Genomic DNA, 27,307 nt, shown 5'->3' with positions numbered 1-27,307 from the left:
GAATTTGATGCGCGGGGCTCTTTGTCTTCATCTCACGCCAGTGGCGTAGGCAGAAATTGTATTTTGGGCGGGCCAGTGAAAAAGTGAGTGGGCCAATAGTTTTTCCTAGAAAAAAAATTACTTAAATAATAATTAATAAGTAAATAGTAATAATATATTAATAAGCACGGTTTGAAATGAATAACAACACACTCCCCAATTTATGTTAAATCAACCATATACAATGCAATCAGCCTGGTGGAAATTAAGCTTTTGTGCCAAAAAAATTGCAACTAATTTAAACTAAACAATGTACAGTAGGCTAGCCTATAAGGCATTCAGCTATACAGTACACAACACACCAGTAACTTAAGGCGAGACAGGTGAATAGGGTAACATTTTAAAATAATAGATATTACCATAAAACTTCCTCAGTTATTCTGGAGAATGACAAACAACTAATTTTGAGAAAACAGCATTTAAAGATTTGTAATGTAAAAAATCATATCTTTTAGCAGAAACAACTATTTACAGACACAATATCTTATCAAATCATCAGCAACAACAATACAAACCACCTAAAACACATCAAAACTTATAACACAGAATTTATGGCCAACAACTGAACAGAACCCCAGTCAAAAACAGTCAAAAACACACATCAAAATGTCAGAGCACGTCACGTGATGCATCTGAACGAATCATATTGTCAGAAATTGACATCAGCCAATGAGATTTCGCTTTTAGAGTTAAATGCCCCATTGTACTTTCACGATTGGTTGCTGATTAAAGGAAATTACCATATTTGGATCCGACAGCATTGTGTACAGGAGAAAGTAGAGAGCTTTTCAACGGTGTTTGTGTTATGACAGGTGTAGAAAGCGATCGCGGTGCAGCATATTGATTAACAACGCCAACTTTTGTTGAATTTAGGAGAAATATACAGACGCAAATAGACAAAATGTAGTAAAATAAAGACCTAAATGTGTATTTTGGATTTTTTTTTTTTCACCACAAGTCTGAAATAAAGCATTGAAGAAGACAAATAGCCCAAAATCTTAAAATTGACCAGTGAAAAAAAACCCCGATGTTTTTGCCGTGTCTCGCCTTAAATCACTTCACGGGCAAAAATTAAGGAAATTAGTTAAACAACTGGCCTACCTTTGTTGTTTTCATTCTACAAAACAAGATGCAAGTGCCTGGGTTTAGTATTAAAAACAGAAATGATCTCATCATAGTCCAAAGAGTCACAGAGTTATTTTTCAAAGAACTAAAGGCCGCCAGAGCCCGCCGCCTAGAGAGTCTGCCTGTCGGACTCGGAACCCCTAGCAACCATAGCAACCAATTACGTTCCGGAGGGAGGCTTTCACGCATTTTATTCGGAAACAGAATTAAACACACACACCAGTCAACAATAAATCAGGTTTATATTTATATATTTTCTTAAATACATTTGAATAATAAAAATAAACTAAAAATGTATTTTGATCAAACTTGCCTGGGCGGGCCAGTGAGTTATGTGGGTGGGCCAGTGCCGCCCTGGCCCATTACTGGCTACGCGCCAGTCTCACGCACAAGTTCTCGCTCCCCCGCGCGCGCGCACACACATTTTATGTCTAAATGTAAAATAAACCGTTACAAAAATGGCTGTTTTGCCATATTTAGCCAGTGCATATTTAGAATGTCTATTTTGAAAATGCATTTAGAGTTAGTTAATTTAATTTAAATGTCAGCTGAGCTATTTTTTTGTTAAATATATTTTAGCAGGACATTTAAATGCATTAACAGGGTATTTGTATTTATTTTTCCATTTATTTTAGTGTATTAATTTCAGACTTCATTACCCACAATCCTTTAACGATGGCTGCCATCGTGTGTGTTCTGTGTTTGGTTTGTAACCACCACAGCAACGTGCGCGCGGGAGTGAAAACCGTACTTAAACCTGTTCATTTTGAACAACTATATAATTTACATATATATAAGTATAGTTTACAGTTCCACTAATAATGAAAGCAAACGTGAAATCTTCACCCTTACATAAAACCGTGCAACAGGTAAGTGCGCAATGCCTGTAACGTAATGGATGGCTTTTAACTCGTTAAGCTTTAATAATTCTTTCTGTTTGCTTGTATTTATACTGAAGTCCAAGACAAGTGGGGCAGACCGCGGGCCGAGGCCAGCAGAGTAAGTTAAGAGAACTAAGATAAGCTTGCAAACATATTGTTTGTAGAGAGTTGTTAATATGGTTATATTGATTAAATATCGCTCCCAGAGTTCCAGTGCTAAAGTTAGAGACCCTGCACGACGCGGAAGAGGAGGTGGGATAACAAAACATGATGCTGGGTTGTTTTAACCCAATTTTGGTTCAAATATGGACTAACCCAACTTTGGGTTAAAAATGCAATTTAAAAATGGACAAATTGCATTTTGGACAAATCAAAAATGCAATTTAAAAATGGACAAATTACATTGGTTACATTAAAAATGTAACCCAACGGCTGGGTTTGTCCATTTTTAAATTGCAATTTTTACCCAACGTTGGGTTAGTCCATATTTGACCCAAAATTGGGTTAAAACAACCCAGCATTTTTTAGAGTGAGTTTAATGACTTGATTTTGCAAATAGAGTCGAAGCAGGTCTAACACTATTGAACATGTCATTTTCTACAGCATCCTGCCATAATTCCAAAGGATGCTGCTATCAAGAGTGTCACAGGAGAGCTGTCAGGCATGAGTTGGGGCTCTCCAGCCTCCACACAGTCAAAGCAGGTGCTTATTCAAGATTACCGAAAAAGTTCACCCAATATTATATCATTATATGCTTTTTTACTGGTACTGGTAGTTTTTTTTCCCAATGCAATTTTGAGGCTTTTGAGCTTCCTGCATAAAGCCAACTTTTTTTCTTTTCCCACTAAAAATATAGGCAGTGTTTAAATTAGGCATCTTGTGCTTTTCCCTCCCAGTGTTTTTCGTCCAAGATGAAAGACACAATTAAAAATCATATTCCTGCTGTGGATCATGGAGAATCCCAACAGCTGAGCCACAGAGTCCAGGCACAGAGAAGTCCACTGTACAGTCACAAACCAAACCTGGATTCATCTACCTTCACCTCTAAAAACACAGCACAACCCATCTACAACCAGTCCAACACCATACGGCCGAACAGCAAGATGATGGATGCGGTGAGTTTAATACTGGGTCCCAATCCAAACGTGCCTCCTTACTCTCTGCCAGAAATTTTCTTATAATGGGAGACTGCAAACTCATTTTTTTAGCATTGAAATAATCACAATAGTAAAGTTGGATCATCTATCCATCAGTGTATTCTTCAAAACACTCTATCGTCTGCAGTCGTGGGAAGTTGGATCATGTGCACTTTATAAGCTACATTAAAAAAAAGTAATGTTTCCAAACTTTTGATGGGTACTGATGGGTACTGTGTATATATACACAGTACCCATCAAAAGTTTGGAAACATTACTGTTTTTTTATGTTTTTGAAAGTAGTCTCTTATGCTCATAAAGGCTGCATTTATTTGATCAAACATACAGAAAAAACAGTAATATTGTGAAATATTATTACAGTTTAAAATAATAGTTTTCTATTTTAATGTACTTTAAAATATCATTTATTTATGTGATGCAAAGCTGAATTACTATTACTCCAGTCTTCAGTGTCACATGATCCTTCAGAAATTATTTTAATATGCTGATTTATTATCAATGTTGGAAACAGTTGTGCTGCTTAATATTTTTATAACCTGTGATACTTTTCTTCATGATTCTTTGATAAATAGAAATTTAAAAAGAACAGCATTTTTTTTTAATAGAAATATTTTGTAACACTGCCATTCAAGTTGGGGTCAGTAATTTTTTTCTTTCTTTTTTGAAAGAAATTAATATTTTATTCAGCAATGTTAAATTGATAAAAAGTGATAGTAAATATTTATATTGTTAGAAAATATTTATATTTTGAAAAGTTTGCTGTTCTTTTTAACTTTTTATTCAACAATGAATCCTTAAGAAAGTATCACAGGTTCCAAAAAAGATATATTAAGTAGCACTTCTGTTTTCAACATTCATTATAACTATCAAATCAGCATATTATAATAATTTCTGAACTGGAGTAATGATGCTGAAAATTAAGTTTTGCATCACAGAAATAAATAATATTTTTAAGTGTATTAAAATAGAAAACCATTATTTTAAACCGTAATAATATTTCACAATAATCAAAAAAGAACTCCAAGGCACTCTCGTTCTTTTTTAGTTCTTTTTTTATTTTTGGTATTTAGTTTCCCATCCTAAGAGCACCTCTATCTTAACCAAACTTTGGAGTCCAGGAAGCGCTCCCCTGCCCCTCCTTTTTTCATTTAATATTTCACAATATTTTATATATATATATATATATATATATATATATATATATATATATATATATATATATATAATATATATATATAGAACTGCTTTAAAGTTAAAAAGTATAATTATTTAAAATGTAAATATATCATTTATTTATTATTATTTTATCCACACATGTATTATGTTTCCACACAAAAGCAGTTTACTTGGGCAATTATGGCATTGACTTTTCATTCAAACATTTTCTGGCAGTGTTTTTGACCAGGGATTGTTGTCTCCCCCTGGAGGAGGGTGTTTGTTAAGCTCCATAAGTCCTATGTGAGCATGTAATGTGATTGGATGATATATTTGTGTGTTTGTGAGTAGGAGGGGCTTACCGAGGAGAGGAAACTGCAGGCAGTAATTGAGCAGGTTATGGTGGACCAGCTGTCGAGGTCAGTATCTCTCTCGCTCGCCTTCTCTCTGTTCCATTTTTGTCAGTCTGTGGTTAGTAATAACGTCGTGAGGGTTCTCTGATACTCACGCAGGGCTGTCATTAGCGATCCAGAACAGAATGCTGTGTCTGCCAGTCCCACGAGTGTCCCACCACGCTACAGGAGAACTCTTCACCACACTAAGTAAAACCCACACACATAAATGACTCAGATACAAAACGCTCTTTCTCCTCTTCTGTCTCATACTCATAGGTTTGGAGAAGGTCACAGTGGTTATGTCCCCACTTATATTTTTTGTTTTTGTATTTTTTTGCTTAAAAAAGCTCTATTATAATTATTATTATTATTATTATTCCATTATTGCTCATACTTGGGGTTACTGATTTGAGCAAACCAATAATCACCGCATGTCAGTGTGCAAAAAACCCACTCAGAACACCCTCACAACCACATAGCAACGCCTTTGCAACCACCCACAAGCACACAATAATCGTGATGGTAAGTTTTGCAAGTACCGGCAAGAACCACTCACGTTTCTTAAAGGTGCATTAAGCAACTTTTCATGTTAAAAATACCCGTTTTTCTAACCCATACATGCTTAAACAATTGCCTGATGGGCTGAATGAGCCCTTCTATGATCTCTGCGATTGCCTCTATAATCCTGTACAGTAGAATAAATAAGAGGGATTCGGGACGGAATCGACTGGGCGTGACGTCATGCGCGTTCACGCTCACCTGGCTATGTCTGGCAGGTTTGTGTATTCGCCGCCATTATCCGCATCAGCGAAGACAACTCAAGCGACTTTGGCAAAAGTAGAAGATGGATTCAAAGAGACCGGCTTCTAGTTCATCCCAAACTCCAACGTAAACTCCACGTAACCGCGTGCACAACTCTGGTTGCAGTTTCGTGTGTCGCCAGAAGGGGGCATAGTTCTGCAAAAACTCAGAGACTTGCGCAATGCACCTTTAAGAAAATATAAAAAATCTATTTTCAGTATTGTACACACATAAAAGTAAAGATTTCAATTAGAATTGAAATCTTTTCTGAAATATGGTTGACTCTTATGACAAATTGCTTGGGATGTTCCTCATTTGTAAGTCACTTTAGATAAGTGGTTCTCAAACGTTTTGACTAAAAGGCCCCCTGAACACAATATTTAAAAGAAAAATGCTTTAGAGAAAAGCATCTGCTAAATCACAAAACGGAAGTTTGTGAATCCTTGGGGGTTTGTGAGGGAACTGCAGGAGATTTCATCAAGAGTTGATGAAAAGCTAATTATTAATTAAAAAGTTATTGATATTACATTTGCGTTTCTATTTACGACAGTGCAAGTATTCCACAGTGACTCTAGGGGTCGCTGTTTGACAAAAACAAATTCTCCACAGTGTGCCTTTAATTAAAAAGTTATTGATATTACATTTGCGTTTCTAGTAGCATTCTAGATAATACAGTCTAGCAAAATTATCGATCATGGTTCAAGGATGTAGAGTGAGTTTGTGATTTTTGTTTTATTGTGAAGTGGTTCACCACCTGAAACTGTTTAAGAACCATTGCTTTAAAATTTACATTTGCCATCTGAAATTTTCTTCTAAAATTATAAATTTTATCAAGCTTGTATATTTAAGTTCAGTAATTTCACTTAAATGGCAATGAAAATTACCTATTAATTGTCATTTAAGTGAAATTACTGAACTTAAATATACGAGCTTGATAAAAATGATCATTCTAGAAGAAAATTTCAGATGGCACTTAGAGGCTTTTGCATCTGAACTCTTCATTTATTCTTTTAGCACAGTGATTCACAAACTTGAACCCCTTTGACAAAATGTCAGTGGGTACTTCCAAGTAAATATTTTAAGCTAATATTTCAATAATATAACACCATATTCGCATGTTCATGGTTTTCTCATTTCGGTTAATAGTCACCTGAAATGCAGGTAAACAATTAAAATATTAAGTGTCTATTTTGATTGGTTTCAATTTAAAATAGTTGTTTTATAAAAAAAAAAGTATTTAAATGTAATTTAATATCCAAAGAACTATTATGTTTGTTAAAGAAAGAAACTGAAAATAGCGCCTGCTAACATTTTGCTCCCTTTGATAAAACTGTGATTTGTGATATTTAGGTTTTTGTTTTGTATCTACAGGGTAAAAACTCGGATGTCTTTAACGGAGAACACCTTATCCAACAAGCTCTGTTTTCAAGCCAGGATTTTATCAAGGTAGTTATAGTATTGTGACTGAGATTCAACTATTATTTTGGTGTTTTATTTTGTAATGCGTGAGTGTTTGATATATAGGTGTGGACGTGAGGCTTGCCGAAAACTGATTGGCTTCTTTTTCACATGTGACCAAACACTGACCGTGTACGAGTACCGACATTTTGGGAAAAACAGGTCAGGCTATGATGCTTTGCATTTGTACAAATACAACACATCACTGTTTGCTCATACTACATATTTTCCCTTCAAATTGAGGTGTTTTTGTGAAGTTAAATGTTAATCGAAACTCTTTCAGATGGAACGCGTTGCCCTTTATCGCTCGTGGTGTGTACTTGAACAGAGGGAGGCCGTACTGCCTTCAAGACATCTCACAGGTTTGACACTCATCATCTTTCACACACTCACCGAATAACATTAATTCATCAACACTCTGCCTGCATCTCCCAGGGTGCCGAGCTTCATTTCTGTACAGACGACCCACACCTCCCCCAAAGTCTGAGACAGCAGCCGTGCCTGACTCTCAGAGTTACTGATGTGGATGACACAGCCAAGGGAGCCCTGCTGTATGTACCACTCACACACATATGTACATGAGTGCACAAGTTAGAGTACAGAGTGTTTCTTTTGCACAGAACTCAGTCTGGGGAAGGTCCACATTGTCTCTCTGAAGAGGAAATCAATGATCGAAACACTCTAAAGGCAATTCAAGGTTAATCCTTAACACGCATTCGCTCTTGCACACAAACATTTTTTTCAAATGCATCAGCATTCATCCAAAATGTCCACTCACACATGAGGTATGTCATTTTTTATGTTAAAATTAGGCTAATTTTAATCAAATTATTTACACGATATGCCAATTAGTTGTATTGAGTCGGTGAGATTTTTTAAAATGTCTCTTATGCTCACCAATGCTGCATTAATTAGATAAAATACAGTAAAATAGTAATAAAAACAATTTAAAATACAGGTTTTCTATTTTAATATATTTTATAAATGTCATTTACTCCGGTGATCATTACTCCAGTCTTTAGTGTCACATGATCCTTCAGAATAAGTTTTTGTAGAAATTGTGATTTTTAAAGAATAGAAAGTTCTAAACAACAGCATTTGTCTGAAATAGAAATCTTTTGTAACGTTATGAATATCTATAAAAAATCTTACTCACCCCAAACCTTTGAATGGTAACGTATATCAGTATTTGCTATACGCTGTGGGTTCCCTAAATGATTATAAAATATATATTAAGATCATTAAAGAAATTACATTGTGTCAAACAAGTAAATAAACATGTTGAACAGACAAAAAAATTGTCTATATATATCTATTTTTGTGCATATCATTGCAACTGGCCAACAACCCACTTTGAAATCGCGTTTATCGGTCTTACACTGAGCATCACATTTTAAGATTTAAAAAGCTGTATTGAGTTACCTGAAATTACACACTTCACCTTAAAGTGACCTTGTATTTTGATGGCACATTAATCATTAACCAGTCACAGTAAGCTTGACAAGGAATCCAGTGCTCTGATTGGTGGATGTTTTCGCAGGTGCAGTGCGCGATCGGCTGAGGGGACATGCGATCCAAACCCTAATCAATCTAGTTAGGGATCTGCAGAACTTAGATATAAAGATTGATAGTGTTCAGCAAAAAGTTCTGCTCAGACAATCTCTGATGGAGCAACTGTGCCTTACTCAAGAGGTAAAGAGAAAAAATCTCATAAAACATGTTTCAAAATGTAAAAAAAGTCAATATTTTAATGTCCTGAAGGATATCTATCTATCTGAAATGAGACTGTAGGAAAGCACCAGGCATGTTGATGTAGAACATAATGTGAGTGCACTGAGCCGTTACATTAGCGTGTGCTGTGTGTGACAGGACTTCGAGGCGGTGTGGAGGATTGTGGGTCGGCGTGCAGAGAGGCGGGTGCACCCCGCTGATGTGATGCGTGCCGTTACTGGGGAGATGAGCGAGAACAGAAAAGCCGTTTTCCTGAAGGTGACAGACCAGCCGGACTGCTTTCGTCCTCCAGAGGACGCCGTCGAGCTCTGCGAGTTATTGAATTTCCATTTAGGCCGTTTGCTAATGTTCCTATCTTTTCTCTGTTTTTAGGTTTATGTAAAGCTTGACCCAAATAAAACCGGCTCCATCTTCCTGAGCGATATTGAAAAATTCTATAGAGGCAAACAAGAGTCTGACGCAGCACACGGTGAGCCACTGATCATTTAGTCTCTTGCACACAGGCAGATGCAATTGAAGTCTGGTACTGGTGAATGTTTGGTACTTCAGTATTTATTTGCGGAAAGGCTATATAGTTCACTTTACAGATACACTTATAAAGGCAATGAGTGAAACAAACTCACACAGGGGCAACATGTTTATGAAGATAATACTGTATCATTCTCATTTCGGACTGTTGACAGAAGCCGTTTCGAACCCTGACATTCTGGCCTTCGTACGGGAAGCAGGAAAGGTCACCAAGACTGTGTCATATGCCGAGTTTGAGGACTATTACGAGGGTCTAAGTATTGAAATCTCTGATGATGAAGAATACATCAACAATCTGAGAGCTACCTGGAGTATCTGAGACTATCTGTCCATTTTATAGAATGACACTTTCTGAACACGAGTAAAATATTGAGCTTTTATGCACACTGTAATATGTTTGTTATAGGTTTTGCTGTGTTGCAGCTTAATGTAAAGTCATTTTATATTACTCATATTAATAGCCATTCATATTGCAAGATTTTACTTCTGAATTGACCAAATGCTTTAGCTTCGACATGATACAATGTAGAATACTGCTTAAAATAATGGGGTCAGTACTTTATTTTTTTAAAGAAATTAATACTTTTATTCAACTAGGATGCATTAAATTGATCAAAAGTGACAGTTAAGACATTTCAAATAAGTGCTTTCTAATCTTTAACAAAAAGATTAAGCACAAAATTTTATTTGAGCATCCAAACAGCATATTAGAATGATTTCTGAAGGACACTAAAGATTGGAGTAATCGGATCAGCCTTCATGTGGAAAATTTTAACTACTGCGTGGATTGGCACATGTTAACAAGTTTTAAATTATAAATTGATGTTTAAAAATATGTTGTATTGATTTAATTCATCTACCATAATATATGTACATATACAAACCTTAATATGAAAGGATATGCAAAAAAATTCACAGATAAATCATGTCCAATATGGACTTATATGCATGCATGGCATCAAAAGTCAATTTGCGTCTGTTTGTTGAAGCTTTCCCTCAGTGTCAATGGCCATTAGACAGTCCATTCCCAGACCCATTAGAGTATGTGTGCGTATAGTCTTCCTCAGAGCCCTCTTCACTCTCTTCTTCATCACTGCGCTCATCACCCTTTAGCTGAAGAGAAAGAAAGAGAATTAATCTTGTGCATTAAGTGTATACATGTTTTTCTACCCTCTACCAAAAATGATCTAAATCAGAATATCAACATCTTATTTGAATAATAATGAATACTCACATTGCCGAAGAGAAACTTTTTGACCATGCGGAGGATCAGGGAGGCCCAGAACACGTGCAATAACAGCAGCACCACAAGCATGACGTTAAAGAAATAATAGCCGAAAAAGGGTTCGAACTGGTCCAGAGGATACACCCACGTACAGTGGATCAGCCTGCACACATGACACGGACACACAATTTAACCCTATGTAACAATAAAATCTCCCACACATTTACCTCCGTCACACACTTACCAGAAAGGGAAGATGATGAGTCTGGTTACCATGAAGACCAGAGCGAACACAACAAATATACTGTTGCAGATCGTCTCCCATCCAGCATAGTTAAACATCTTAGCAGACTTAGAGAAAACAGATAAACAAAAACATTTAACGCAAAATACCCTATATACATTAAAAAAAAAAATTATGGATTTATGTATTCTTTAATGAATAGTAATTTCAAAAGAACAGCATATAAAATTCTTGCTGGCTTTATTTTTTGGGTGATCTTTTCTTCCACTTTTTCACTCTCTCTCACCTCGAGTAGGACATCAGATGTGTCATGGACCAGCATGACCAGTGTGCCAATGCGGATGTAGTTTGCACACCAGGAGAAGGACAGCAGAGTTAAAGTGGCCCAATGATGGACCAACTGCTCCTTAAAGTCCTACAAATAGACAGAGAGAGAAATAGAGCTCCTTGACAGACATATGTCTTAAGATATGGCCATTTTAATATATCAGTTATTTGCAAATCTCCAAAAGCATATTATTTTAATAAATGCAATTGGATTCCATTTATTAAACATTAAACTGCATGAATTATTGCATTATAATGACTTGTGTAAAGTAACTTGCTGACTATGTTATGACATTAATAGGAGTGCTACCTGCAGGCTAGTTGATAAAAAGTGTTTGTTTATGACCTTGATGTGACCTTACCGATCTCATATTCATCTCATTCATACATAATCTTTTAAGTGATATAGATAGGGAAATACTCATAACTGATAAGGTGAACTTGAGATACTGATATTGGTGCATCCTTACCTTCCGTTTGACGTCTGCAGCCACACTGAACAGTAAAGAACTATAAAAACTCATCTCGATGATGTAATACCAGTATTGAGAGTCCAGCAGTGACTGTACACACACACACACACACACACACACACACACACACACACACACATAGAAACACATATAGAAACACACAAAACAAACATATTTAAAAAACCAACCGCCATACAAACATGCCTGCACAAACACAACCCTCCCGGAACAACATGCAAATATTCAGACTGGTTTTCACTGTGCTAAGTTACTCTTTTAAAACACTATGAGAAGGTAACGTTAGTGTTTTTAAAACTTCATTAATATGTTACACTTACTTGTTTGGGAAATCCTGCCCACACTTCCCGTAGATCATAAAACCATGGTTTCTGTTGCACAAAACAATATAATTAACAGTTTATTTATTTCTATAACCAAATAATTCCATTAAATAAAAGAAAGATTTCAGAGTTTATAAGCGGTGAGGATGTTTCAGTGATTCTTTATCCAAGTTACATCGTTGCGCCATTAGATGGCGACAAGTGAGTGAATCATTGAATCGTTTTGATCAACAGATTCGTTAAAAAAAATCGCCCCCTGTGCCCTTAAATAGCATCGGAGATCGAATACTTCCCTAATATTTAGTATGCGAAAAACAGAAAAACAGTATGCAAACAGAGTAGTATGTCCGAATTACGTTTTGGAATTAGTGTTTTAGATGAACAGATGTGTTTAGTTTTGTTTGTCTTGTAGCTTTTTTTTTTATGCTGAAAACGGGAACATACAAAAGAGAAAGAATACATCACATAATATCAACCAAAACAACAATAAAGGAGACAACAGCAAAAAAGAAAATACGGGAGAAGATTTATGAATGGAAAGCCGTTTCTCAATATGCGTTCTTGTCTGTACTTGTGGACTTGTGAAACGTCATCAGTCGCTGCCCTAGTACTGTGCCAATTCAAAGTTCACATCTAGCCAAGTCCAGTTCGAATCCCCGGATGTGTTCTTGATCCGCCCCTTTTACCGAGGATGCATCAAGAGGTGACTTGTGCTTGTGCGGACTTGACAAGCCAGGTATCCCAGAATGCATCTCACACCACCAACCAGCAAGCGTCAATAGCAGAGGAGAAACCCCGCGTAATTTAAAAATACTGCTATAAATGTGTCACGAAATGTAGTTTTAAGAGTATTTCAGGCGAGAATGTAGTTGTTTAAAGCTCAAATCTTTGGTTTATTTATAAAGATAGCGCCTATTTGAAAATTTGATCTGACGTTTTCGGAGTTGTGAGAACCAGGAAATCGGACGCTCGGCGCTCCTACCCTGCTCCTACCCCGCCGAGAACAGCCTTTCCTCGGCTTCTGCTGCTGACTTGCCGCTGGCTCGGATGTCTCTAGTCTAGCGGTATAACCTTTTACAGTCTGGGTATAACATGAGATTTAAATCGTCTTGTGTATATCCAACAGGCGATTTATTTATTTTATTTGTCTCATTAATGTATTATTTGTTCCCTGGCAAAACGTTTTAGCTGAGGGCAAAGTGAAGTTATAGCTTTATTTAACGTTAGTCTATTTAACTATGTAGCCTAGAGAGCTGACTTATGTTTGACTGAATCGTTGGCTTTATTATTGTATAGCTTCTTATACCTTTTAGGCTACTTATACTTTTAGAATGGCTATTATTGATCATTAAAACTGACATTTAGCAAAAAAGGTTATGTCATTTTATTTTATATATTTAAAACATATCAAATATTTTATTATAATAGCCTATGTTGCCTACATTCTCTTCACTATACATATATGACACAACCCTGTCTCTTTTTGCTAAATGTTCGTTTTAATGATTAATATTATAATGTTTTTTATTCATCATATTTTTAAAATGAAAACAAAAAGAGTCAGGGTTGTGCTTTATATTTCGTGTTGTTGTAAATATGCAGTGAAGATAATCAATTGCGTTGCCTGAACCTCATTTGTGTGGCCATTATGTTAAAGATCTTTTTTAAATGAAAATGAAAAGAGGCAAAGTGGTGGTTTATAACATACTTTGTTTTATTTGTAGCCTATAAAGAGATAACCGGAGTAGCCAGAGCAAGCTGAGTGACGCTATCAAGTACGCCGCTGTTCCATTTGCAGTTACCGGACTCGCGTCCTCCCGTCCTCGGGAGTTCGTACTCCTGAGTCGAACTTGTTAGTCCGAACTACCAAGGACTCAAGTCCGAACTTTGCGTACTTGGTATTGAGAAACGGCTGAAGTGAAGCAACTCAACTGACGCTGGTAGATCATGTGACACAGTGACAACATGGCGGATGTAGTACGTCCGAGAGGTGTGTACCTAATGCAATATTATATGCCGTTTTGTAGCATAGCGCGAGTAATATGTTCACACTGAAAATTCCAAAAACGAAAAAGTGCACTTAAATACCGGATGATGCGCTTATAAATTACCGGAAAAAATAACTTTATATCTCTAGTTCATACTACACATGTATAAGTGCATAATGCATAGTACGTCATTTGGGACTCAACACATTACTATTTTATTCAATCGAGAAGTAAATTCAAATGTAGTACATACTCAGTACGCAATTTCAGACACGAATTCGGCATTGAATCAAGCGGTGAATCACTGATTCATTCACTCACCATACTTGTTTGAAACACTGATTCATTGTTGCTCAGAGATAGTCAAGTTAGTTGCTTTGCTTTGGATCCATCCGGAAAAAATTAGTTGCTGGCAATACTGTGTCTTAAATGTTTTAAATTATAAATTGATGTTTAAAAATATGTTGTATTGATTTAATTCATCTACCATAATATATGTACATATACAAACCTTAATATGAAAGGATATGCAATACAAGTAAAGTTTCATAAAAGCAATATCATAGCTGCTCACACTCATGCCGTTGGTCTGAAGCATAGACTGTAAAAAATAGGTCTGAGGTGATAACCTGCACTTTTTCACATGACATTGTTTAATTATAGGCTCTTAAAAACAACTAATTGATTTATGTGTTCTTCAAAGTGTCAACACACAACTCTGTGTGTGTGTGCAGGGCCTGTCCATGCCTGTTATTTGTGGACCAATTATGGATCTTTTTATCAGGACGGAGCTGTTCACAGGTGGGAAAATGTTCCTAATTACTCCTCAGGCATTTCTCACAAACACACATGCTGATTCAATGTCTCTCCTGAGAATCTCTGCATGTGCTGTAACACACACACTCACACACACACTTACACCCAGCTGTTTGGAGGTCTTTCAGGTGTTCAGAGACAGTCCGAGGTCTGTCTATACAGCAAAAAACACTTACATCATATAAAGCCAACACGCCTCCGAAAGACGAACACAGATAAAAGGCAAACCGCCAGCTACAAAAAAGAAAATACTCTTGTTAATAACAAATATGCAAGTTTGAAAAAAGGAGAAGGTCAAATATGGTCAACACGAATGAGTCAATAATGAAAGTTTGTTTAGTGTGTGTAAATATACCTGGCTTCTTTGAATTTCTTTAGTACTGCAGGTCTGTCTTGGTTCCTCCGTATGCGGAACCAGCGCTCCACTTGCCTTTCCGACCAGCCCAGCTTTTTACACACACCTTTTATATCCGCCTAATTACATGACACACACAAACATTCCTAGACACATAAACTTCATATGTCAGTATGTGCCGGCCTTACATGTACTGGACCAGCGAATAGGACATACTGTATGTTTCTATTAATGATGGTTTAACACTTTTGTTGAAGCCTGTTTTTATATATAATGCATTACAAAAGGAATTCTTAATCTAATCTAAAGATATTTGTTATGCCTTAAATACATATTGTAGTATGTTATGTTTTCATAAATAACTCAGCTACAGTTATAATACATTATAGCGTACCTACATATGGTCGCACCTTTAAATAATCTAATGTGTATTAAAACATAAAATTTAGTTTGAATCATGTTTTTAAACATACTGTTTATGTTCAAGGCTTTGTTATAATGTAGGCTATTGCCAATACTGTTACAATAATTAATGAAAACATTTAACATATCATAAGGTAAATCTTATTTTGATTAAAGATTATGAAAAATTATGTGCACAGATAAATCAATAATAATAAAAACTGCAATAAGTTTTGATTTCATGGTGACTTTAATTGTGATTCCCAATGTTTTATAATTATTGTTATGATTGTCATTTGAATTTTTCACATTACAGTAACAAAATTTTAACTAATCTGTACTTTTTGCTTCACATGACACCTGTGCTTCACTCTACATACTATTTATCTACTTGTGTGTTTATCTACATGTAACTTCTGACAGTTTAGAAACTTAATAGTATTGTGGTGAACTAAATAGAGATATTTAAGTATTCTTATTTACAATTTAGGAACTATTGCTTAAACATGCATTGAGGAGAATATGTCATGTGCTTCTGCCCTATTGATCACCACCCATTTTCCTCAGTGTTGTAGAACTCAAGAAGACTGGTCTTGAGTCAGTGTCTCGACCGCATTTGTACTCGGACTTGTCTTGGTCTCAGACTAAGAGGACTCGGGATTTTATTTCAAGACGGGTCAAGACCACAACTGCAGTCATATTACTAAATTGCCGGTGCATTATATGATTTATTTGTTAACATCATTACTGAGATTGGATGTAAATCTTCTAAATACAAAAGGCCACAAAATTCAAGATATGATTGCAAAAAAAAAGTCTGTATGAGATCTTGATTTTTATATTATAACATATGATATTAAGTAATATCACAGCTAAAGAGCTGTTTTCACAAATATGTGCACAATTGCAAATGTGATATTGAGTTTGAGATATGCAAACGTTGAATAAACTCAGATGCAGCTTCTGTGCCAAAAATGAATTTAGTTTAGTTAGTGATTTCATTTGATTGGTAACAGCTATATAAAGTGTCTTATTATTCTAATTGAATTTATTGACTAAATATAAGACATTTAGTCATTTCCAGGCAGTAGATGCGGATCGTTTAGATGAATTTGAGGAGTGTTCCATTTTATTGTCTGTATATTTAAACATCATAAATAACTTTGCCACCTTTAAAGGCTTTGAGAATCTTATCTGTTACTACTGATAATTTTGAAGGGAAGAATGATTGTAACTTTCGTTATCTAAACCTTTAGGTTAAATCCTACGTTTTCATATCAGTTCTAAAAACGACTTTTACCCTTAAAGAATAGGAGGTTAAAGAATAACAACAACTTAAAAGCGTCGGATAAATGATTTATGCATGTCATCCTTCAACTGCTTTTTGTTCTGATTATTGATACAATCTTAAAATGAAAAACTTCAAATTATTTTAATTAATTCAACACAAAGTAAAAAAAGGCCCTTAAAAGAATCTTAATTTTCTTTACAATTTTTTTTTTTTTTTGGAGTGACGTGATCAGGGGGCTGTTCCATAAAAGCCGCTTAGAAAAGCGGGGATTAAACTCCAAAACCGGACTTGAATGAGCCTAACAAATGAGTTGGGGCTAAAGTGGTTCCATAAAAGGTAATTGAAGCTCACGCAATCTCACTAATTTGATCCAGGTTTATCTAGTCTAGATAATTGCGTGTGAACGCGTTTCTTAAGCAGCCCCAGAGGTCGATCGTGGATCAAATCGATCCACCATCAAACAGAGTATATTTTGTGATGTTTTATTCGTTTGTGACATGCACCCCCCCCCCCCCCCCCCTTAGTTCAAAACTGACATTTTACAGTTATATTCTCCATCTGTAAATGTTCGAAAGTCATGCAAATGTATCCATTTTGCTGCTATTTTCATATTGAACGAGCGCTGCTGCGCGCATGCGCGCCAAATAGGAGCGCAATAATTCTGACTAAAATATACATTTTGCTTGGAAAATTAATATGCGATATTTTATAACACTAGAAATATCTTCTAATTATAATAATTTATCTTTAGGATGTTGGATAAGTTGCAGTGAACTTCTAGCGAACAGAAGTACTTCAGTGAAGTAGCCTATAATTCAGGGAAGATTTTTTTAAGAAACTAAATATAAGATACAAAATATAGTTTTGGGTATAGGACCTATGCTACTTAATAAAGATGATGTATACTTATTTAGAATGCTGAGAATTACAGCTTTTAATGCAATATTTTTTTGGAGAAAGCAAGAATCCCCAGTTTTAAATGAGTAGATTTAGTTTCTAAAGTACATTATGGAGAGGATAACATTAAATTAAGAGCAAATGTATACATTTTGAAAAGATATGTGCAACTCTAAAATCAAAGAATATTCCATAAAATAAAGGAATATATATTAGCCTACATTAACTACATTTTTATATAACCCTCCCTCCCTTTTATTTCTAGTTATTTGTTATTTTATTTATTTACTTATTTAATATTGAATATTTGATATTCAAATAATATTACTTGAATAACTATTAGGAATTATGTGTCATTATAAGAGTTTGATATAAATATGTTAATGTTAAATTTTTATTACTATTTATTTATTGTTTTTTGTCTTTTCCCCCTTAAATCATATGTAAAAGTGTCTATGTACTTTTTGGTTATTGTTCTAATCATGTGTGTTTTTAGGCTATGTGTTGGTGGGTATTATCACAAAAAGAAAAAAAGTAGAAGGAAAAATAAGGAATATGTATTGGGGGAAAATATGATGTCTTTTGTCAATTTGTATAATTGTGTTAAATGTGTTTGAATTGAAAAACATAATAAAGTACATTATTTATTTATATATATATATATATATATATATATATATACTAAAATATTTGTTATTTGGACATTAGATGTGCCTTATTTAGAATTTTAAACCTGTGTGTATTTTTATGATAGCAATAACTGTAAAGGGGTAATAACTATTGTAATGGGGTAAATCAAATGTAGGCTAATATACTGTCAATTACTAAGCTCAGATTCATCTTCCCAGTTAAAATTTATACTCTGCTTTTGTAATTATTTATTTTTAATTTTGTGATTTTAACTTCTGCTTTACAAAGCTTTTTTCAGATTGTGTTCTAATGTTCTTCTAATCATAAACATGTACTACAGCTGCCAAACAAAACCAGAGAGAAATGTATTCATAAATCTTTAAAACAATCTAATTAAATTTTGGGCACAAAACATTCAGCCAGTAAAAAAACCTGTAGTACATATATTGTATTTAGGCCTATCTATCTATCTATCTATCTATCTATCTATCTATCTATCTATCTATCTATCTATCTATCTATCTATCTATCTATCTATCTATATATAAGTCTATATTGTCTAATTTATCATTGTAGCCTTATTTAATTTTTTTTTTTTTTATATACTGTGTATTTATTTTTGGACTAATAGTGGTTAATAAAGTCCAATAATGATATGAGAGAGTGTCAGTGGTAATATCATTGTGTTCCTATTGGTCAGTGTTAGAGGATCTGTGTAACAGCTGAGGCTTAGCCTGACAGTTAGCCTGCCCTGGACCAGGCTAGTTTCCCAGCATAAGTTGCCAGGGTAACTGAGTTTGAACTATTTTAAGTTTGCTTTATGAAACCGAATCTACCAAAAATAAGCCTGACTAACCAAAATAAGCCTGGCTTATACTCTAATCTTGGTTTATGGAACAGCCCCCTGGACCTGTTCCAGATTAAAGCTACACTGTGTAGGATTTTCTCCCATCTAGCGGTGAAATAGTTTATGACTACCAACTGAATATTACTTTCTAGCCCCACCCATTCCGAGGGCGTTTTAACTCCTACGGTGGTGGTAAAAACCAGGTTGCTGCTGGAAGAGGTGTTAGTGAGGCCAGCAGGGGGCGCTCACCCTGTGGTCTGTGTGGGTCCTAATGCCCCAGTGTAGTGACAGGGACACTATACTGCCAAAAGAGCACCGTCCTTCGGATGAGACGTTAAACCGAGGTCCTGACTCTCTGTGGTCATTAAAAATCCCAGGATGTCCTTCGAAAAAGAGTAGGGGTGTAACCCCGGCATCCTGGCCAAATTTGCCCAGTGGCCTCTGTTCATCATGGCCTCCTAATCCTCCCCATATACTGATTGGCTGCATCCCTGTCTCCTCTCCACCAGTAAGCTGGTGTGTGGTGGGCGTTCTGGCGCAATATGGCTGCCGTCGCATCATCCAGGTGGATGCTGCACATTGGTGGTGGTTGAGGAGATTCCCCCATCTATGTAAAGCGCTTTGAGGTCTCAGAAAAAGCGCTATATAAATGTAACGAATTATTATTATTATAAATCTACCGGCAGTGGCGAGTAGTCTCCCCCTCGCATTCGTCACGGTGTCACTGAGTGTAAAAACGCGAAAGGCGAAGCTTGAATTTCCAGGTATGTCCCTCTTTGGCTAATGTATTTTCAAGATGGAGGCGCAACATGGCTGCCGCCATTCGAGCGACTCGCTCATATGTATTCTAAATGGCAGATTCTACGCTTACGAGAATACTTGATTAGTTGGTAGAAGTAATTACTACAGTGGCCAAGAAGGGTCACAACGCCACAACAACTACATATTCAGAAAACACATGCAAACGCCGCCACAACTACATATTCAGAAAACAACTTTGTCGATTTCACATCACGTATGCTGCAAATATTCACAGCACGAGCAAATAGGGAAACGAACTGCAAACTGCAAAGACACAACGGAAATGTTTCCAGGGGGGCCATAATCAGTGACGGCTACAAGAGGTAAGTGTTTCCAGAGCCCGTCTACGGCCTTATTAGACATTCTCTGGTGTTTCTCTTTTATTATGACAGACTTGTCGATGTGCTCTGATATCGAAGTGGTTTGCAGCACAAAACGGACAGAACATTTCAATCTGGAAAATAAATAAATAGTTCAGATATCAGGACAACAATGTACAAATGCCGGTAATGCATCTATTTAGTGACCAGAAGCGAGCTAGCCAGCTAGTTTCCAGCTAACAATGTTGGCAGAACGTTTAACAATTATCTGCGTGGACTAATACGTTATGGGGACAATAACTTAATATGTTGAAAACACACAAAACCACTTCGGTATCAGAGCACATCGACAAGTCTGTCATAATAAAAGAGAAACACTTACCTCTTGTAGCCGTCACTGATGATGGCCCCCTGGAAACATTTCCGTTGTGTCTTTGCAGTTTGCAGTTCGTTTCCCTATTTGTCATTTCCCTGTTTTCTGAATATGTAGTTGTGGCGGCGTTTGCATGTGTTTTCTGCATATGTAGTTGTTGTGGCGTTTGTTTGTGTTGTGACCCTTCTCGGCCACCGTAAATTACACATTAATGGGCACATATAATTTTGAAAGAACAAAGTGTTTTTTGCTAAGAATCAATTTAAAAAATTACACAGTGTAGCTTTAAATACATTTAAAAAGCATTATATACACAGGCTTCAAGTAATCAGATCGCTGTTCAAGTGATGTGTTTGGGATGTTACCTGTATTGGATGTTTAGAGTGTGTTTTGTAGTATTCTTCCAGCACTGGATTGTGTGATGCTCTCTTGCGATTTTTGTCTCGAACCCCAAGAGCCTCAGCGAGTGGCACCGCGATCAGCCTATTGAATGAGGGGAAGGCAGTGAAGGCACAACGAGTGATGCCTTCTCCTGCTGTTAACCAGAAACCGTTCACTGCACTTTAACAAATATAAGAACGCATAATGTAAATGTTTTTTGCTCAACTGGCTTTACCAGCTTCAGTTTTGCTAAAGCATGGATATACGAGTCCACCAGAGCCAAATGAGCAAAAACCAGCATGTATGTTAATGCTGGTCTTTTCAATATCATTTAGCTTGTGTGTGTGTACCTTTCATATAATGCCCTTAAACCTAGCAGCAGTACTGCTACAGGTAGAGTGACGTACAAGTGGGACACACGGGCGTAGACACACCCCTCACTGTCCTCTAGGTCCGCCCACGTCACCGGCCTCGGCAACCACAGCCGATCCCACCAAAACCACTCGCTGAGCATCGCCCTGTGAAAAACACAAAAACATCATCTACATTTATTCATTCAGCAGAAAGGAAGAAAGAGCAATCTGGAGGTTGTAAAGCAATAGTCGTTGAAATGATTTGAATGGAAGTGAATAGAATGTTTGAGTCCGTTTTTCTACACTATTGTAAGTATTATGCAGTAGCTATACTGTAATATGATACCTCACTCCCTGAACACAAAAGACACCTGCAAAATTTACTGGAACATTCTGTGCATTTAAACGTGCTCATGTTAACAGTGTCAGAAATATTAGCGTGAGACTATATTAATGAAACATAGAATTGACATGCAAATACTCAAATATACAATAACATGCAGAAAGAGTGTGTGGCTGTGTGAAAAAGAGTTTTGAACAGACAGACAGTAGACATTAGTCTATTAAGTCTCGCTGGGAGTATCCAAATCTGGATTTACATAAAGTAATTCAGACTCAGTTTTAAGCCTAAGTGACTCAATCTGGAAAGCCGACAGCTAAATGGAACAATGGTATCTACTATTAGTAATAGTATAAATACAGTAACTTCAGCTACACTGGTTTCGCTTCTGCTTGAACCAGAGTCTTGCGCTTTTGTCTTCTGTGTTATACAAGATTCATTCTTTTTTATCACACAAAAGACAAAAGCACAAGTCTCTGATTCAAGCAGCATTTTGTTGGAGTGAAAGCAGTGTAGCTCAAATTACAGTATGTGTTCTTATAGTAAGTATTGACTGTTTATGGTTACCATGACAAACAGATGCACATAACATGCCAAAGACTGAGAAACACATGCCAAACAGAATGAAATCCATACCTTCTTTTGCTCTCAGATTTGTCCTTTTCTAGATTTCACACACTTCTCTCTCCCCTTCTGTTGTAATTCTGTTCACACACACACACCTTTAAGCTGATCCTCCAGAGTCGTGCCCAGTCCGCTAGGTACTAACAGAACAAGTGAACTCTCTCACTCTCTCTCAGACTCACACACACACTTTCACCGCATACCTCAACCCCCCCCCCCCACAAAGAGCTCATTGAACCGCCTGAGAGTGTGTGTCTTGAAAGAGGGCCAGAGAACTGGATATGTGGGAGGGGCCACAATCAACTCAGGTAGATCGAGGCAAAGAAAGGCTGTTAGAGAGAGAGGACATGAACCTTGAAATATTGCATGCTCTAAACAGGTTAATGACTCACAAGGTGAATAAGAGAAATGTTCAATTTGTTCTGACATTTCTTACTTGCAGTTTGTTTTAGTTCTTTACATTAAGGCACCTGGCAGATTAGCTTTCATTCAAAGCGACTTACATGGTTTTATTCAAGCTATACATGTTTTTTTTTTTTTTTTTTTTTTTTTTTTTTTTAATCAGTGTGTGCATTACCTGAGAGTCGAAACTGTGACCTTGGTGTTGTTAAGGTCATGTAATACAAGCGGAATTACAGGAAAACTCTGCTATCGGTTCTCAATAACTTTTGAGTGATTTGGTAAGAAAGCATCACTTACACTAGTCGACAGGAATGTTTACAGGATTCCAGCTGCATCATAATTTTGAAACAAATAAAAATTATACTTATGGAATTTACAGGATTCCAACCCAAAACGAAACACAGATATTTTAGAACACTGTAGCAATGTGATTAGCAATGTGCCGAAATGCCCATGCAGGACATATGACAAAAGGAATTTAATTAAAGAAAATTGTTTAGGATTTTTAAACTCCTATAGTGCCTCCTGTAGGATTTCTTTTAGCTGTACATACTACTAGGAGCGAGACAGTTACAATGCAATACTTTTCAAAGTATGCTAATCAAAAGATCTTAAAGTGTGTAAAGAATTTCAGTCACAATTTGGAACCAATACAAATATATTCCATTTGGAAATAATTTGAATCAAACTGAATTTTTTTACAGGATCCTACTGGATAATTGTGCAATCTTTCTCAGAAAATGTCTTACTACTGCAGAGATAAAGGAAATCCCAGTTTTATTAAATTAATTTTAATATCCTATCCTTCAAATGCATTTTATTCTATTGATAATCATAGTTTTTGGTGTGTGTTATGTTGTAATCCTATCAATATTCAAGTATGAATAAACAAGTATGGTCCAATAGGAATCCTGTACACATTCCTTTAGGATTTTGACTACGGTTAGGGGTGGTTGATTATGATTTTACTTTTTAAAATTTACTTAGTGTGTAATGTTGCTGTTTGAGCATAAACAACATCTGCAAAGTTACGACGCTCAAAGTTCAAAGCAAAGGAAGATATTTTCTTATAAAGAAATCACTTTTTAAAGGGTAAACCTTAAACCAACTTTTTTTTAGTTAATGATCTGTAAGAATGGGGCTTTATTAGTGCTGTTCATTGATTCGAGTAACTTTTTTGACATTTGGGTATAAAGTGTTTTAATTATACAATATATGGTGTAAAAACGGTGTTGAACGGTGGCTACTGCAGTTGAATTTCCCTATTGGATGTTTGCTATGGAATTCCAAAGCTGCCAATATTAAAAATAAATAAATACATAAATAAATATACAAATAAATGTAAAAAAGAATAAATAAATAAATAAATATATAAATAAATCTACATAGAAAAGCAAAAAAATGAAAATAAATAATTATTTATACATTTATTTCCTTATTTATGTATATATTTATTTTTTTCCATATTTATTTATTTATTCTTTTATTTATTTATACATTTATTCATTTCTACATTTATTTATTTATACATTTATTTATTTCTTCATTTATTTCTTCCTACATTTCTTCCTGCGTAGTGTAATGAGGAGGGCGTGGTTTACCTCAGACATAGCAATCGAGCTCAGACTAAGCGAAGGCGAAGGGTTGAGGCCACAGTGACACCCTGTGGCGAAATGCAATAAGTATAGCTCACTGACGTTGATACGTTCTGTGACTGCGAGGTAGCCTATATCATAGATATCATATAAAGGCTAGATGTCTTAAGGCGGAGTCACTTTCGGCATCACCGGCGGCCATCTTACTACAGGGCTCTGTGAATTAAGGTGAGTGATCAGCATGCACACAAATCCTCTTATCTCGGTGAAATCTTGACGGATTTACAAACGGTTTGGTTTCTTACAAACGTCATTACCGTGGCTATAATTCTTTCATATGGAAGTCCATTTGTATAATTTTTCATATGTATGCAGTTTCATAGCTACATCTCTGACTTTTATAACAAACCAAACCGTTTGAAAATCGGTAGAAAATTGAGCAAGTTATGGTTATTTAAAAGTACATGCACCATGTTATGAGTGAGCGAGCACCCTGTCGTAAGATGGCCGCCGTGTGCGGACGTCGACCTCCATTGGCCAGCAGCGCGGACGAGACATCTAGCCTTATATGATATCTATGGCCTATATGGTCAAAATCCTAAATCTTACTGTGTGACATGGATAGGCTAGGCCTACTCTTTATTCCGGACATGGCCGTAGAACATCGTTTGGTCTGGATTTGTAAAATGTCCTGGGCTAACAAACATGAAACAGGGACTCTGAAACGGAAGCGCTTGATATTTTCCATTTTTCGGTCAGAACTCACGGAAAGGAAGCAGGGCACATATAGGCTACAGTGAAGTCGACGCAAGCATATTGACCAATGCTTTTGAAACGAGACTACTATGATGGAATTAATGAAGTGATAGGCCTACGTTTAATATGAAACTAAAACAGACACCAGGTGGCAGAAAGTCACTGTCTTAATGAGTGAGTTCAATCCACTCGTTTGATTCCTTAAAATACACCGAATCAAAAACAACTCAACGCGTTGAAGCGGTTCAGCTGTGGATTTGTTTCTGATCATTTCTATTTAGGCCTATGCGTTATTTAAATAATAATAATAATAAATAAATAAATGACCAAATGTTCAAAAAGTTGGCAGAGAGGGGTCATGTTCGGGGAAACAACATAATTGTTGATAGGCTATTTTTCGGGGCCATGAGTTTAATGCGCAAACCTGCGTGACCATATAGCAACTATTCAGAAATGGAAATTACGAATGCATTAATAAAGTCGATTGAATATTTACAGGTTCGTATCTCGTTATTATTTTCAGAATAGTAAAGTCTTTGTAACCAACCATAGTGATCAAATATCGAAGCTATCTCTATCTAATAGGCTACTTCAAGATCAAATCAAATTATTTATTGTTAAATTTTGTAAAAATTTCTGTAGCCCAAAAACTGCCAAAAACATAACAAAAAAATAGCTAGCTTACATAACTTTTTAATTTGTATTATTATTATTATCATTCTTTCTTTCTTTTTATTATTATTATTATTATTATTATTATTATTATTATTAGGCTATTGTTATCACCATCATCATCAGCTGGCAAACCATTATGGAGTCTATTTAAAGGGAATGATTGTGGCGGGGAGTTTGGTCAAACTATTGCAGTGATAGCCTACAGCGAATATAACGGGTTGAAATAAAAGACGGCGCCGTCCACAGAGACATTTCTATGTGCACTATTTCATCCGTGAAAACCTTAGGCTACGTTCACACTGCAGGGCTTAATGCTCAATTCGTTCTGCTCCCATGGAACAGATGGATTATATGCTTATGTAAGTTACCGTCAGATGAAATCATGCAGGCGTCGGCGCTTTCTCCGTCCGTGCAATAAATGCACATGAATGAGCGCGGATTTTCTAGCGCATTTATTTGCACTTCAACGGCAATATATCTATGGTTTAACGGTTAAACCATAACCCATTTGAGAGACGGCCAACATCAGAATTTAAAATGGACTGAATAAGCTCTCTACGAACTTGAGCGATGCCGCGCTGACGGACCACGAAAGAGTGACGGACATGTCACATGTAAGTTATGCACATAAATCACTGTCATACACAAACACTCTCGAAGTAATACACAGTCTACCCTTGTAGCCATGTCTTTTAACTATTATAATATTTCGAAGGGCAAAAATAGGAACGTTTAAATGGCTTTACATCATCAGCTAACTCGAACACGTCGAGCTAGGTGATTTCAGATAGCCAGGCCAGGCTCCTCAGCTCCACTCACGCTCCGCCTGTTTGTCTATTTTCTGTTATCCGGGAGTGACGCAAGGCCAAGATGGCGACGGCCGGCTCCGCCCACTTTAGGCTTCAAAAATGCTCTTCAGAAACCTACGGGTGACGTCACGGACACTACGTCCATATTTTTTTACAGTCTATGGAAATGACCAAGCGGGAAGGAAGTCGACCGGAAGTTGAAGTCGACCGGGTGCCGCCATCTTGTAGCAGAACTTCACTTGCGTTAGCAATCCCATTGACTTCCATTCATTTTGGCGTCACTTTGACAGCGAATAACTTTACATCTGAGGCGTTTGAAGACTCCATTTGTCCATTTTTTATTTCTAAAGAAACACGACAATGTATAAAATGCTCCATTACCTTGTAGCTTATGTTATGGCCCCGTAGAAGCAGTTTTTGTAAAAGTAGGCTAACGATTGCATCATAACCACGCGACTCTCTGTCGCACACTAGAGAGATTACCGTATGGACGGGAGGAGAAGCTCGCGGGCAATCGGGGAGACGTGGAGGCAAAATGACAATATAATTAATCAGAATACTTAGCAAAAGTTTCTCCTGCTCCAAGCTCATGGACAGCTCCTAATCACACTCTCTGTCTCTGCAAGATTCGGAAGGAAATGATTCAGATTTCTCTTGGCACAGCTACTAGAAGACAGACGGGTTGCTCACGTGGTCCGTGTAACGCTTTGCTCGGTTTGAGTCTGCGCGTCAGGAAAGGAAGTGCTAAGAAATCGCTGAAAACGGGCTTCAC

General features: G+C 36.4%; 2 protein-coding genes across 4 annotated transcripts; one reads left to right on the top strand and one right to left on the bottom strand.

The window, feature by feature from the left end:
• The first annotated feature begins 1,831 nt into the window (after positions 1-1,831).
• On the top strand, positions 1,832-10,098 carry caps2 (calcyphosine 2). Of its 2 annotated transcripts, XM_081371909.1 has the most exons (16): positions 1,832-2,033; positions 2,123-2,163; positions 2,252-2,297; positions 2,649-2,747; positions 2,942-3,160; positions 4,709-4,776; positions 4,870-4,959; positions 6,925-6,999; positions 7,078-7,173; positions 7,295-7,373; positions 7,447-7,562; positions 7,632-7,708; positions 8,552-8,703; positions 8,881-9,000; positions 9,115-9,211; positions 9,426-10,098. In XM_081371909.1, exons 1-16 carry the CDS (start codon positions 1,986-1,988, stop codon positions 9,587-9,589), a joined length of 1,587 nt encoding a protein of 528 aa, XP_081228035.1. In that variant the 5' UTR covers positions 1,832-1,985; the 3' UTR covers positions 9,590-10,098. The 2 variants fall into 2 exon arrangements, with proteins under 2 accessions (XP_081228035.1, XP_081228036.1); XM_081371910.1 differs by lacking the exon at positions 2,252-2,297 and having other exon boundaries at positions 1,842-2,033.
• On the bottom strand, positions 9,880-22,433 carry cers3b (ceramide synthase 3b). 2 transcript variants are annotated; one of them, XM_081371911.1, is made up of 11 exons: positions 22,311-22,433; positions 21,332-21,499; positions 20,966-21,083; positions 15,040-15,158; positions 14,861-14,918; positions 11,878-11,928; positions 11,537-11,629; positions 11,026-11,154; positions 10,740-10,846; positions 10,505-10,658; positions 9,880-10,383 (listed from the first exon to the last, which is right to left on the bottom strand). In XM_081371911.1, the coding sequence occupies exons 2-11, from the start codon at positions 21,493-21,495 to the stop codon at positions 10,273-10,275; spliced, it is 1,104 nt and encodes a 367-aa protein (XP_081228037.1). In that variant the 5' UTR covers positions 21,496-21,499; positions 22,311-22,433; the 3' UTR covers positions 9,880-10,272. The 2 variants fall into 2 exon arrangements, with proteins under 2 accessions (XP_081228037.1, XP_081228038.1); XM_081371912.1 differs by lacking the exon at positions 22,311-22,433 and having other exon boundaries at positions 20,966-21,135; positions 21,332-21,452.
• Between the last annotated feature and the right edge of the window lie 4,874 nt (positions 22,434-27,307).

The sequence above is a fragment of the Scardinius erythrophthalmus genome (genome assembly GCF_964197995.2).
Source record: "Scardinius erythrophthalmus genome assembly, chromosome: 8".
NCBI lineage: Eukaryota > Metazoa > Chordata > Actinopteri > Cypriniformes > Leuciscidae > Scardinius > Scardinius erythrophthalmus.
This window is presented reverse-complemented; position numbering and strand designations above follow the sequence as displayed.

Coding starts and splice junctions, on each gene's coding strand:
- caps2 (XM_081371909.1), top strand. CDS start 1,986: ATGAAAGCAAACGTGAAATCTTCACCCTTACATAAAACCGTGCAACAG. Junction 4,777..4,869: donor ATGGTGGACCAGCTGTCGAG/GTCAGTATCTCT, acceptor ATACTCACGCAG/GGCTGTCATTAGCGATCCAG. Junction 7,174..7,294: donor CGACATTTTGGGAAAAACAG/GTCAGGCTATGA, acceptor AAACTCTTTCAG/ATGGAACGCGTTGCCCTTTA.
- cers3b (XM_081371911.1), bottom strand. CDS start 21,495: ATGCTCAGCGAGTGGTTTTGGTGGGATCGGCTGTGGTTGCCGAGGCCG. Junction 14,919..15,039: donor AAGAAATTCAAAGAAGCCAG/GTATATTTACAC, acceptor TCTTTTTTGTAG/CTGGCGGTTTGCCTTTTATC. Junction 11,929..14,860: donor GCGTGTTGGCTTTATATGAT/GTAAGTGTTTTT, acceptor TTTGTGCAACAG/AAACCATGGTTTTATGATCT.